General features: G+C 42.2%; 1 protein-coding gene across 1 annotated transcript in view; it reads left to right on the top strand.

The window, feature by feature from the left end:
* The first annotated feature begins 7669 nt into the window (after positions 1-7669).
* Positions 7670-14963, top strand: part of mcm6l (MCM6 minichromosome maintenance deficient 6, like) — an 87580-nt gene continuing 80286 nt past the window's right edge. The window contains exons 1-2 of the mRNA XM_070880029.1: positions 7670-7770; positions 13323-13469. Of these exons, the coding sequence (XP_070736130.1) occupies positions 7670-7770; positions 13323-13469 (248 nt within the window). The remainder of the gene's footprint in view (positions 7771-13322; positions 13470-14963) is intronic.

Raw genomic sequence — 14963 nt, 5'->3', positions numbered from 1 at the left:
CCATGGTCCAGGGTCCACGTAGACTTCGCTGGCCCCTTTCTAGGGAAAATGTTTCTAGTAGCAGTGGACACTTACTCAAAATAGATTGAATGTATAATAATATCATCATGTACATCCACTGCCACCATTGAAAGCCTCAGGGCTATGTTCGCCACCCATGGTTTGCCAACATCCTTGTCAGTGACAATGGACATTAATGATTTAGACGAGGGGATTAAATGTAGCATCTCCAAATTTGCGGATGACACTAAGTTGGGTGGCAGTGTGAGCTGCGAGGAGGAAGCTATGAGGCTGCAGAGTGATTTAGATAGGTTAGGTGAGTGGGCAAATGCATGGCAGATGAAGTATAATGTGGATAAATGTGAGGTTATCCACTTTGGTGATAAAAACAGAGAAACAGACTATTATCTGAATGGTGACAGATTAGGAAAAGGGGAGGTGCAACGAGACCTGGGTGTCATGGTACATCAGTCATTGAAGGTTGGCATGCAGGTACAGCAGGCGGTTAAGAAAGCAAATGGCATGTTGGCCTTCATAGCGAGGGGATTTGAGTACAGGGGCAGGGAGGTGTTACTACAGTTGTAAAGGGCGTTGAGGCCACACCTGGAGTATTGTGTACAGTTTTGGTCTCCTAATTTGAGGAAGGACATTCTTGCTATTGAGGGAGTGCAGCGAAGGTTCACTAGACTAATTCCTGGAATGGCGGGACTGACATATCAAGAAAGACTGGATCAACTGGGCTTGTATTCACTGGAGTTCAGAAGAATGAGAGGGGATCTCATCGAAACGTTTAAAATTCTGAGGGGTTTAGACAGGTTAGATGCAGGAAGAATGTTCCCAATGTTGGGGAAGTCCAGAACCAGGGGTCACAGTCTAAGGATAAGGAGTAAGCCATTTAGGACCGAGATGAGGAGAAACTTCTTCACCCAGAGAGTGGTGAACCTGTGGAATTCTCTACCACAGAAAGTTGTTGAGGCCAATTCACTAAATATATTCAAAAAGGAGTTAGATGTAGTCCTTACTACTAGGGGGATCAAGGGATATGGCGAGAAAGCAGGAATGGGGTACTGACGTTGCATGTTCAGCCATGAACTCATTGAATGGTGGTGCAGGCTCGAAGGGCCGAATGGCCTACTCCTGCACCTATTTTCTATGTTTCCATGTTTCACCAGCTCGGAATTCAATGAATTCCTGACCCGCAATGGCATCAAGCATGTCAGGTCTGCCCCATTCAAACCTGCATCTAACGGTCAAGAGGAACGGACAGTCCAAACCATCAAGCAAAGCTTGAGATGCATAACGGACGGTCCTTGCCAACCCGGTTATCCAAGGTCCTGCTCAGCTACTGGATGCACCCCCACTCGCTCACCTGGGTTCCCCATGCAGTATTGTTAATGAAGAGAGCACTCAAAACCAGGCTCTCCTTGGTCCACCCAGACCTCAGTGATCATGTAGAAACCTGGCGGCACAGGCATAACGTGTACAATGATCGCGCGGCGGCCTCATGTGACATTGAAGTCAATGACCCGGTGTTTGTTCTAAATTACGATCAAGGTCCAAGATGGATTGCTGGCACTGTCTTAGCCAAGGAGGGGAATAGAGTGTTTGTTTTAAATTGTTGAATGGGCAAACGTGCAGAAAGCACCTGGATCAGATCAAACTACGATTCACGGACTACCAAGAACAGTTTGAGGAAGAGACCACCATCTATGATCCACCAACACACACCCAACCTGGAGATGCCCTCGCTGTCAACTAGGAGAAAAAACCCACCTTGCCCGACAGTCTGACCAGACCAGCCGAGCTGCCGTGCAGCAATGACCCGACCAACTCATCCATGCCAGGATGCTAACTCAGGTGATCGACCAGGGAACACAGACCGCCAGATCGCCTCAACCTATCAATAGCTTGTACTCAAGACTTTGGGGGGAAGTGATGTTATGTATGTGAACCTCACCTGTCTGTAAGACTTGCCACCAGAGGGCACACCTGTGGGAGTCCTATGGGTCACCTGTGTGTACCCTGGTGCAAGCAGGTATAAAAAGCAGGCCACTACTTGCTGCCTTACTTTGGAGTTATATTAACCAGACCAAGGTCAGAATGGTTTAAGCTTACAACACAGCCTTCTGGAGTTATTCTAAACATAACAGTTTTCAAAAACACTTTTTCCTTAGTTACTAAAATTTCAATGTCTCAGATAAAGGTTTAAACAAAATAAAATTATATTAAAAAAAAACTTCACAGTAGCATGCTTAAATGATTAAACTAATTTGGCAGGGGAATGTGCACTAGGATGCAACATTAGAAAGGAGAAACAAGGTGCACAGAAGATTGGGAGAGAGAGCAATCATTAGAGTAAGAAATAGTAAGGTTAGACTAAGACGGAATACAAGAAGGTCTATGTGTGTAAATGCACTGTAAAGCGTGGTAAATAAGATTTGTGAGCCGCAGATGAAAATAGCTACATGGGAATATGATTTTTTTTGCGATAACGGAGATCTGGCTCCAAAAAAGGGCACGATTGGGTACTAAATATTCTTGGATATATGGCGTTTAGGAAAGATAGGGAAGGAAAGAAAGGAGGTGGGGTGGCAGTATTGTTAAGGAGAACATTACAGTGCCAGAGAGAGAGGATGTCCTGGTGGGGTCAAGGAAAGAATCTACAGAAAGCATAAGAGGTGCCATTACACTACTAGGTGTATTCTATTGGCCACCAACTAGTAGGAAGGATATAGAGGAGAAAATTTGCAGGGAACATAAGAAAATAAGAACATAAGAAATAGGAGCAGGAGTAGGCCATTTGGCCCCTCGAGCCTGCTCCGCCATTCAATAAGATCATGGCTGATCTGATCATGGGCTCAGCTCCACTTCCCTGCCAGCTCCCCATAACCTTTTACTCCCTTATCGCTCAAAAATCTGTCTATCTCTGCCTTAAATATATTCAATGAGCTAGCCTCCAGAACTCTCCAGGACAGAGAATTCCATAGATTTTCAACCATCTGAGAGAAGAAATTCCTCCTCATCTCAGTTTTAAATGGGCGACTCCTTATTCTAAAACTATGTCCCCGAGTTCTAGAATCCCCCATGAGTGAAAACAACCTCTCTGCATCTACCTTGTTGAGCTCCCTCATTATCTTGTATGTCTCAATAAAATCACCTCTAATTTTTCTGAACTCCAATGAGTACAGGCCCAACCTGCTTAACCTTTCTTCATAAGTGCATTTCAGGAATCAACCGAGTGAACTTTCTCTGAACTGTCTACAAAGCAAGTATATCCCTCCTTAAATAAGGAGACCAAAACTGTATGCAGTACTCTAGGTGTGGCCTCACCAATATCCTGTACAGTTGTTGCAGGACTTCTCTGCTTTTATACTCCACCCCTCTCGCAATAAAGGCCAAGATTCCACTTGCCGTCCTGATTACTTGCTGTAACTACTTATTAACTTTTTGTGTTTCACACACAAGGACCACGTGGTCGCTCTGTACTGCAGCATTTGTCATTTTTCTCCATTTAAATAATAATTTGCTTTTTTATTTTTCCTGCCAAAGTGGGTAATCTCACATTTTCCCACATTATCCTCCATCTGCCAAATTTTTGCCCACTCACTTAGCCTGTCTATATCCCTTTGCAGATTTTTGTGTTCTCCTTGCAACTTGCTTTCCCACCCATTTTTGTAACATCAGCAAACTTGGCTACATTACACTCGGTTCCTTCATCCAAATCATTAATTTAGGGCAAAACTTTGCACTTGAGATCGATGTGCTAGTGCCCATATATCACCTAAAAAAGCCTGCTATCACCCATTTTGACTCAAAAGTGGAAAGTCGGGCCGGAACATCGCCGGCCCAACTTTTGGCTCACATTGTTAAGATGATCGCTGAGGTGATCGCCCACACTTCGCCCAGCGCAACTTTCGGCGCATCACCCACACATCGCCGGCCTGAGAACATCGCTGGAGAAAAGCTGCTTTTACCTGGCCTTCCTCACAGAATCTCAGCACTATGGATGCCATTTTGAACGTCGTAGGAAGTGAGGAGGCTGCATAAACAAGGGGCTTATAATTTGTGAGTTATTTAAGGGTATTTTACTGATAGATCCACTCATTTATACATATATTTATATTTTCATTTATTTTAGCAGAAAGTAGGTTTATATCAACAGTGATAGTGATAGTGATATAGTGATGGGGCCTGTAGCTTCTCTGCCATTACTTGTAAATGCTCCAATGCTGGCATCTGATGTTGAGTTAAGTGACGGGTTTAGTGAAGGGGCCAATCGAAGAGGTGGCAGACTATAATGAGAACTAGAGGTGGAGGACGTACAGCCAAGGAACGTACAGGGAAAATAAATCTTACCTCAACTTGTCTGATAACGCGTGCCTTAGGTGGCTGCACTTCCGAAAGGAGGTCATCAATGAGATATGCCAGCTTATCAAGGGGGATCTGCAGCCTACCAGCACCATTAAGACCTGCACTGCCTGTTGAGGTAAAGGTTACTGCGGCACTATCCTTTTACACATCGGGATCCTTTCAGGCTTCAGCTGGTGACATCTGTGGTATCTCTTAGCACGCCACACATTGCTCCATCCGACAGGTGACTGAAGCCCTTTATGCTCGCAGGATGGACTTTATAAGCTTCCCTATGACCAGGAGGCACAGACCGGGGGGGGGGGGGGGCTTTGGGTTTCTCGAGAATAGCAAACTTCCCGAAAGTGCAGGGAGCAATAGACTGCATGCACATCGCCTGAAAGCATCTTTACAGAACGCGGAGGTGTTTCGTAACTGAAAGGGATTCCACTCCCTGAATGTGCGGCTCGTTGTTGATCACAACCAAATTATCATTGCAGTTAATGTTAAATTTCTAGGCAGCGTCCATGATGCGCACATCCTGCGTGAGAGCGCTATCTCTGACCTGTTTGACAGTCAGCCATAAGGTCATGGTTGGATGCTGTGGGATAAAGGATATGGCCTTGCCAGCTGGCTCATGACCCACCTGCGTAATACTCTGACAGAAGCAGAGAAGCGTTAAAACGAAAGCCACATAGCTACACATAATATCGTCAAAAAGACAATTGGAATGCTGAAGCAGCGCTTCAGATGCCTGGACCACCCTGGAGGCAGCCTACAATACCACCCTGACCAGGTCGCTGAGTTTATTGTGGTGTGCTGCATGTTGCATAACCTAGCTATAAGGAGAGGACAACAATTGCCAGATGGCACTGCTGGTGCATCTCGGGAAGGATTTGAGGCAGAAGAGGCAGACAATGAGGAGCAGGAGGTGGAGGAGGATGAGGCTGGTGAGGACCTCGGGTAGGAAAATCAGCCTGGTGATGAATCTATGGACCCACCGCCCCGCTCCTGCAAGACAGCAAAAATCCTGTGGAAGTTACGCAGCTGCAAAGCAGTTGCGCCAGCAGCTCATAAATGAACACTTTGCATGAGCTTACATTGGGGACAGTTACAGTTACAGCAATGGTTCCGGAAAGGCAACAGTTGTGTTTGCGTTGAGTTACGTTTCATCCTTGCCTGGGCTGACCTGGCCATTGTTTTACAACAGTTGCATTCATGTTTTACCTTAACTTAAGTTATATGAAGACACTGCACAACAATTGTAAAGTTAAATAATTTTTTTAAATTATATTAACAAATGTTGTGAAATATTTTAAAATAAGACCACCCATCATCCACCCACCCCCCCACCCCCACCACCCAACCCTCACCCCAACAAGTGAAATATCAATAAAAACAAAAATCAATTTGAACAATATTAACAATATAAAAAACATTACATCCCCCTCTCTACCTGCGGCCACATTTCCCTCCAGATCCTGGACCCCCCCCCGCGTCCTAGCCCCACCCGCTCGTTTTGGTCCCCGGGTACCGAGGCGATGCTGGTGTGTAATGGGCAACCGAGAATGCAGTGTTGAAAATAAAGGTTTCAATGTTTGACAGCACATTACCAGAAATGCTATATGAACATTGGCTAAAATACCCAAGTGTCTACCCTTCTGTGTTGTTAGTTTGTATGATTGGACTAGTGTGAAAGTGAGTGTGAGGAGTGGCTAGTGAGATGGGGAAGTGATAATGTAGATAGAGAGGGATGGATGGAGGTGAAAGGTAAGTTGGTGTGAGTAAGGGTGTGCAGGAGTAGAGTAGGGAAGGCAGAGAGATGGGGATGTGATGAGAGGCACAACAGGATACAGTTGAGTGTGGCTTTGCAGTAATGTTTTGTGATCCACTGAGATAATTAAAAGGTTTACGCCACTGCAGCCTAGTCCTCCTGACGACCTCCCTGCTTGTGACCTCCTCTGCAATGTACAACCAAGGCTGCATTTGTCTCCTGGAGAGGTCTCTTCAACCCATTGGAAGAGAGTCATTGGAGAGACTTTGTGCAGTGCTTCTCAGTGTTTGCAGCACATCAATGCTGTAGAACACTGACAGCACAACTGTCAGCACAACTGTCAAAATCAATTTGCATATAGTCCCTTTAAGGAAACCGGCTGATGATGCATTATCAAATTATGTCATCAGACCCGCTTCCTTCAATTGGCCGGGAACCTCACTGAGCGGGCCAATTAACAAGCCCAATGAACAGAAAATCATTTCTACACAGCGGGCTGGAACCAGCAACAAGGTTGGGACCCATCACCTACCCCAACCGCACTGGGCCTACTGATGAGACGTTTTGAGGAAAAAATATTCCCTCTGGCGAATGGATCAACAAATAGAGGTCATACATTCAAAATCATTGACAAAAGATCTAGTAGGTAGATGAGATGAAGAGCACTAAAATACAAGGATGTCACATCATCAGGAAGACAGCAGTGAGATTGATATGACAGGTTTACTCTCAATAAAATGTACATCTGTGGAAATCTCAATGGCTAAAGGGATTCTGTAATAACTGATGTTTTGCTGAATAGCATACAGAATAAAACTTATGACAGCTCAACAAACTATGTATAATCATAATTGACTAACAGCAACATTTATTTATATAGGGCCTTTAATGTGGTAAAACGTCCCAAGGCACTTCACAGCATCGTAATCAGACATAAATTGACAGTGTGTGTGCAAGGGGTTAAAATGCAGGCTGGGTGGAAGCCGCTGCAGGCAGACGGGGGCTTCATAAATATTTAAAAGTCGGGGTTGAATTCGGACTCAACACCAATTTAACTTGGAAATGTGTGAATTCGCGTTCAATATCCAAGATGCCAGCAAAAGCAGGAGGCAAGCAGCATCGGGCCAGAAGAGGCCCAGGTCAGTATTAAAATGTTACATTTCCAAGAGATTCCTTTTGTTCCAGGAGAATCTTGGGCTTCTTCTGCCCTGGGCTGGGCTGGGCTGGGCTTCCCTTCCTCCTCCAGCACAATCAGCCGGACAAACCCCCCCCCGGCTCTACTCACATATCTTGCTGGGCAGCATTTCCTTTGATCTCTTTTAAAAAGGGGTCACTTAGGATTTAAAGGTTTCCGATTGATGATTTAATTGATCTAAAAGAGTAGAGGTTTCCTCCCCATTGGCTAGTGACCACGCACTTTCCAGTGACGTCACAATCGGTCTTCCAGCCGACCAATGGGTGTTCGCGGGCAGGCAGGTGAAGTTTGAGCAGTGGCGCGCTGGAAGCGCGCGTGTGATTGGTCCTCTTGGAAAGGGAGCAGGTGAAGCGATGGATGTGGGCTGGGACCCGGCAGATAATGCGGCGAGGCAGCAAGTGAAAGACCAGCTAGCTGAAAAATGCCAGAAACTCTTTTTAGAATTTTTGGAAGAGTAAGTGAACGGAAAATGGCTGAACCTGGTAGAGGATAGTGCAGCAATTTAGGACGTTGTATTTGGTAAATTAAAATTAGGGCGCGTTTTTAATTTTAAATACATAAATTCTGTTAGTGCAGCGGACAGCTTGCATAGGGTCACTTTATGGAGGTCAAGGCTATTGCTTGAGTGTAATTTTTCATGGACAATAATTATGACACGAAGTTATTAATTACCAAACGTGATATCTAATACAGAAGAGTTCAATGACATGAAGGTAATGTTCTGCAGGCGGCTGGTGCAGTTAATGCATTATTTAAAATATTGTTAAGCAACTAAGAATGTACGAACATGTTTAATAGGAACATAGTGCTGTAATGCTCTACAGTAGATGTTTACTATTGGGGGTTAATTGAAATTACAAGGTCAGTAACTCATTCTTAAAACGAAATTCTTCATCATTATTTACTTGAAATTGGCGAAAATTATCATATATTTTGTACCCTGCCCGGTATAGGTTTTAATTTGTAGCTAGGTTGAGCAATCTGTACAGAGTCTTATTCCACTCTGTCAAAATGCTTCCATCTTGTGAGGTGCTCTGAAACATTCGTCTATGCTTCTATAAATGTACGGAGATTGTTTGTATCTAATCTTACTCTAGATATTTAAATCTCCGCTAAGCTCCAAAATGTAAGAATTGTGTAGGTGACCTTTTAAAGGAATGTAACTGTTCAAAGAGTAAGTGTTGTATTTTTTTAGAGCATTAATAGAATACAGTAATAATTATAAGACAATAACTTTACAAGTTTTAAAACAATGTTTGCTTTACCAGTGATAACTAAATGTGTATGAGGTGGACACAAAAGTAGAATTACATTAACCCCTCGACCAGTAGAGAATTGAGGGAAACATCAGCTTTGCAAGTTTTCAGTGCCTCTCACTGGCATTGAAACACTCACCCCACTGTTGCAATAATAAAGCTCTTTCAATATTTATATTACTGCAGTATTAATCCAAAACTAATGAAGCACCTAAAACTCAGTTTTACACATTAAATATTTAACTTTTGTGTTTGCCCAATTGTCACTTCTATTCCCTATTTTGATCTATCTTATCCAGTCAAACGTTTTCCTCTTTCCCAGTTTAAAGCCATTTGATTGTTTTCTGGTGTCATTGTCCATTCAGGGATAGGGGCCACATTTTTAAAAAAATATTTAATTTTTTTTAACACCTAGCTGGAAAATTGTCTAGCACACTAAGGGTTACAGTTATTCTACCACCTTATAACTCTCAGAAATAATGTTAAAAGTTCTCATTTTGACCTTCCATGTATTGTTCAAAGTAAATGTTGACCATGATATACCTGCTCTTTCTGCCCCAAAATCATGTTATAAAAATCTAAGCTTGGAATAGCTTATTCAACTGCAATTTCCAGCCTTCTGGTTCCATTTCCCAAACTTCCTTGTCTTTGCTACCTCTTCCTCATTTGCTCTGTAAGACTCAACTGTGCTGCTGAGCTCTTGACCTTGTATAGTAGTTTCATCAGACTTGATGGCAATGGTGCTGTAGGCCTAAGAACAAGGATACCATGGGTGAAGTTGTGAAAGGATGGGACAAAGTGGATGGGTAGAGACAAATTGTTTCCTGTGATTGAAGGATCTAGATTGAGGTGACATAGATACTAGATTAAATGCCAGAGATTTAGGACAAAGAAGATGAGACATGGCTTCAGGCAGAGGGTTGTGAAATTCAATACTGGAGTCAGTGATTTGAAGCAAACCTTGGGACTACAGTTGTGTAAAAGAATAAACACCAACATAAACTGGTTGAGCTGACTGGCGTTTCCATGTTGTAATTTCAATGTAATTCTAGGCAGGAAGTAGATAGAACAAGCAAGAGTAATCTGGGAAATTGGGAGAAAAAGGATACATCAACAATTCATTTTACATGCAATTGTTTGGGAAGCGAATTGGAGTTTGATCTGAATTGGGTGGAAGAATTGATAGGATCAGATAATAAATGGAGACAGTCATTGTGTTTAAAGAATGAACAGAGCGGGAGAAAAGGTAGAGCTCTAGGGAACCTTTAATTTAAAAAAAAAATGAGCCATATGTAGAGTGACTCTCGTCTAATCTTTTGCTACTGTTTAAATTTACAGGCTAAGCCACATTGTTTTATTTTGTTATATGAAGACTAGAAGAAGTAAAGCCGCATGTAATTTCCAATTTATAATTGTGTGCACAGTTTTGGTCCTCTTATTTCAGAAAGAACATGCATGGCTTAGAGGCGGTGAAACAAAGGTTCACTAGATTTATCCCTGGGTTGTGAGGGTTGTCCTATGAGGAGGATTGAGTAGATTGGGCCTATACTCTTGAGTTTAGGAGGAGAGGTGATCTCAATGAAACATAAGATTCTGAGGGCGATTGACAGGGTAGATGCTGAGGTTGTTTTCCCTGGCTGGAGTGTAGAACTAGGGAGCATAGTCTCGGGATAAGGGGTCGGCTATTTAAGATTGAGATGAGGAATTTCGTCAGAGGTTTGTGAATCTTTGGCATTCTCTACCCCAAAGGGCTGTTGATGCTGAGTCATTGAGTATGTTTGAGGCTGAGATGGATAGATTTTTGGACTCTAGGGAAATCGAGGGATATGGAGATTGGGTGTGAAAGTGGAGTTGATGTCAAAGATCAGCTGTGATCTTAATGAATGGCTGAGCAGGAGTGAGGGGCCGTATGGCCTTCTGCTCATAATTCTTATTTATGTTCTTTTGGTTCTTGTTATTTAACCCTGGTGTTGTGTTTCTGTACTTCTTCATCATTTTTGCACTAAGATTTAAATGCTGGATCTTCAAAAACTATTTATATTTTCATGAGTTTTTATGAAAACAAGAAGCACCTGAACAAAAAATGGTTAAAATGCTAAATGAAAGTTGTTTCTCCAGAAATAAGTAATTTGTTAACTTGTCTGTATTTGGAAAGACACCACATCTTTGTGTTGAGCAGGTTTTAAAAATAGAACACAGATGGACAGCATAGTCCTGTGAGGCATTTGAAAAGACAGGAGGATGTACAGGTCAGGATGCAGAGGAATTCTTCTGTTGCAGTCAAGTAAGATGACCCATCAATATAGGAAGGCATGGCTTGGCCTTTATTTCGTATTGCTATATGAATACAAGTTGTACCAATTGAACTACGGAATGACTGTCATAACTGGTGGTCTGTATGTTTTCCTCTTGCTATGGAATAAAGCTGCTTCTTGATATACCTACGGAGTGATTGAAGAAATACATGTGTGAAAGGCATGGAGATCTAGTCCATTTTATTCTCTCACCTCAAGGTCTTCGATTCATACAAGTAAATTCAAAGCTAGATGCTCAGACCAGTTGCAGGTGTGACTGATGCCACTGAACCCAGGAAGTATGGTGTCCAAGGCAGATCTGAATTTTTTACACCTGGGCAATGTGACTTAGCCATGTACAAGGTTGCACTTCAGATTGTGGGGAGTGAGGGGCTTGCCTGTGGGAATGGTCCTTGGCACAGAACATGAATACTAGCTGGTGCAGCTCAAAAATAATAACGGTGCTAGCAGTGATGTGCTGAGCATCTTGCTGGCTGACCAAAATTTGACTGTTCAAATTATTAAATTAAAAATAAATCAACAATTGCAAATTATAGTGTTTAAAATTACCTGCACGAGGTGCAGATTTCAAGTTGAAGTTGCCCTAACTGGAAAGGAAAAACTGCACTCATTTAAGTGCTTAAACCAGTGGCTGCAAAATAGTTATGGAAGCATGATAAGAATAAAAACGACAAATTTGAGCCTGAAAATGAGGAGCATCATTGTAAGTTTAAGCAGAAGAAAGAACATGACAGACTTGAGGATGAAAAGTGCACGGAGTCGTCATCATCATAGGCAGTCCCTCGAACTGAGGATGACCTGCTTCCACATCAAAAAGTTCACAGGTGTTTCAATGATGGACCTAAAATTCCAGGTCTGAACTAAATCTTGAAGGGTGGAAGATGCCTGTGCTTGGATTTTTTTTAACACGTGGTGACTCTTGCACACCAGCCACCACACGGGCTTGACAGAGCTAAGTCTTGGTCCAGTAGCAAAGATTAACCAAGACGACTGGAGACCAGCTCTGCTGCAAGGACCCAGTGCGCACACATATCGCAGTGTGGGTTGGCCCGTGCTGCCCTGGACCCTCGTCTGAGCCCCGAATTCTTGCCTCTCCTGGGTCCCGATCACGTCCCTGTACAGTCCCTCGCTGCTCCTTCGCCTTGATCTCGCAGCTCTTGATGTACCTGCCCACGCTCCAATCAGTGACAACACAACCTCACGATGTCTGAATAAATTCAGTCCTGGTGTGTGCAGGCATGCTCAATTCCATAATCTGTTGCATTCTAGAGTAAATCTTAACTGGTTCCAAAACATAATGATTGATAAGAGGGCCAACAGATGTTGAGTCAAGGTCTCATCTGAAAGACAGTACCTCCTGACAGTGAAATACTCGAGTGTCATCCTGGATTATGTGCTTGTGTCTCTGGAGTGGGCCTTGAACACAACCTTCTGATTCAGGCGAGAATACTATCACTAAGCCAAGGATACATCTTAAAAGCTGGTTATGGAGCTAGTGACCATTCAGGAGTGAGGTAAATAAGATTAGAAATTGCCACAGTTAACTTCTGAAAAATCTATTCAGTTATTGTTTGACTGAAGTCCTGCCGAACCAGGAGGAAAAGTTGACAATCACTCCATCTAGTGATAAACTAGTAATGCAGGAGTTATACAGGCTAAAACTTTCCCAGGTCCCAGAGAGTGCAGCAGGGCGAGACTTCTACCTGTTGCTTTGGCCTCCTCGTGACCACATCCCAAATCCCACAATGGGGTCATTTCCACAATCGAGCCACAACAGAGGAGCCCATCCCTAAGTTTCTGCTAGAAACCGGAGTGGTATCCTGCTCCACTTGACTGTGCAAGACCAAGATACAAAAAAAACTTTTTCTGAATGGACTTGTTCAGCCTTCATTGTGAATGCTTGCAGACTATCTGCAATCGCTGCACAAGCTGGCAACTTGTTCCATACTTAATGACTCTCAAAGTATCTCTTGACATTTGATCTTGTTCTACGCTTTAGAACTTTCATTTCTTGGTCTTCCCTAACCTAACTAGCTGAAATAGGCTATCCACATGTAGGTGTATTATATAGCATGCCTATTGTAGCAGTGAGAAGAAAATTGGCCAATATTTAAGTACAAAATAAAATGTTTGCAGTTTGAGTGTCATTTTGAGGTTTGCAAGGGATGCTACTTGTTGGCCAGGGATGTATTTTCTTACATAGTTACTTAACTTTAATATTGGCCCTTTAATATTTATTGTTGAAGTGCCTTATTTACTTCATGTATTGCTTCCTTAAGATCAACAATTAACTGAGTCAAACAACAATGACTATCTTTTTATTTGATTTGCAAAATGAATTTTTGGGTTTATACTGTATTTGAACAAGTTTTGGTTATTGCCCTTCATTTGTAATGCATGTAAATTTGATTTTCTTAAGCCCATTATATTTTCAGGTATCAAAGTGTTGATGGGGATGTTAAGTATCTTCAAGGCGTTAAAGAGCTTATGCGACCAGAGCGGAATACTTTATTTTTGAACTTCACCGATATAGAATATTATAATCAGCAGCTGGCAACCACCATTCAGGAGGAGTATTACAGGTTTGAGAGAAAGTTATTTCTGTTGCATGTATCATAATGGGTATTTATGCCCTGTAGGGGATATCATGGCCACTGAGTTACTGTGACTGAATAAATCAAATTGCATTATTAAATAATCTGCAATTTATTTCTGATAAATGTAACCTGCTTCTCCTCTGTCCATATCCCTCCTTCTCTCTTCCCACCATCCCTCATTTTTTTGCCCTCTCCTTTGCTTATGTGACCGACAAGCTGAGATACCTCTTGAAAGTTCCATCACAGCACCACCTACAGTGGTATAGGTTATGGAAAATGTGGATTCTGTTATCCTATAATTTCCTATAAGGACTGGTTCACATAGGTGTCCATGTAACGCATACCCCATGTAGAGTTTTGTATATTGCTGGTTAATTTCCCATGGGGTTGCACAAGACTTATATAACATTGATATTTCTTTCAATATTTCTAAAGAATGTGGCATTGTGGTCCACATGGCAGCTGAAAAAAAATCAATCTTTTAATACTTTGTTGGAAGAACATAAATTACAGCGAAATAAGAATGGAATCTATCCAATTAAATGAACTATCCAATTCAATAAATCCAGAATGTTTGGAGAAGGAAGTCACTGAAATGGGGATACCTTTACTTGTTTCAAATGTAAAATATAATAAATATTGAAGAAAATGCGTTCATCATTGCAGTTCCAAATTGGATCTCGTGAAAATGGATTTTTATTTATCGAGCATCTTGAGAGCGTGATTTATTTATTTAAGAGAAAAAAATCTTCCAGCTTTGAAAAGAAGGAAAATGCATTCAGATTTGGAGTAGAGAACCAGAGATGATGATAGTGGCTATTTATTTGGTTACATTGCCTGAAAGGATGCTGAAAACAGATTCAGTAGTAACTTTCAAAAGGGAAGTGGATATATACTTAAAGGAAAATTTTGCAGGACTATGAGGAAAGAGTAGGGGAGTGAGACTAATTAGATAGCTTTCAAAGAGGCACAGTGGGTCGAATGGCCAGTTCTGTGCTGTATGATTCTAAGGGCAGGAAAAGCATGGGGTTTATTTATTTAGAATGGAAAGGACCATTTATTTACTTGCCACGAAGAAAATAATTCCTTAAGTTTTAAATGTAATGATGAATTGTAAGAATCAAAAATACCTTTGGCTTAGGAGCTGGGAATGTTAAATGATGAAAGCAGCCCTTATTTAGATGAAGTCACATCTCAGATATTCACCCAAGGGTCAGGGTTGACTCCTCTACTGTGATGGAAGGAAATGGTGCTTGAGAAAGGGACTTTGCACTAAAGGAGAGGAGAGGAGAATATTGGCAGGGCCTAGGGCAGAGGAGTACTACAGCTGTAAGGAAAAAAAGAAACCTAACAGGATACAGGGCTTTCAAAAAACAATTTGGGAGATCAGAAAGGAAAAATGTGAACCGGTGTAATAGCCCTAATGCTAAAGCTGATGGATTGGGAGGAATTATGGCAGATGAAATTCAATGCAGAGAA

This window comes from Pristiophorus japonicus, chromosome 5, assembly GCF_044704955.1.
Source record: "Pristiophorus japonicus isolate sPriJap1 chromosome 5, sPriJap1.hap1, whole genome shotgun sequence".
Taxonomy (NCBI): Eukaryota; Metazoa; Chordata; class Chondrichthyes; family Pristiophoridae; genus Pristiophorus; species Pristiophorus japonicus.
Note: the sequence above shows the minus strand (reverse complement) of the source record. Positions and strands in the feature narration are given on the sequence as shown.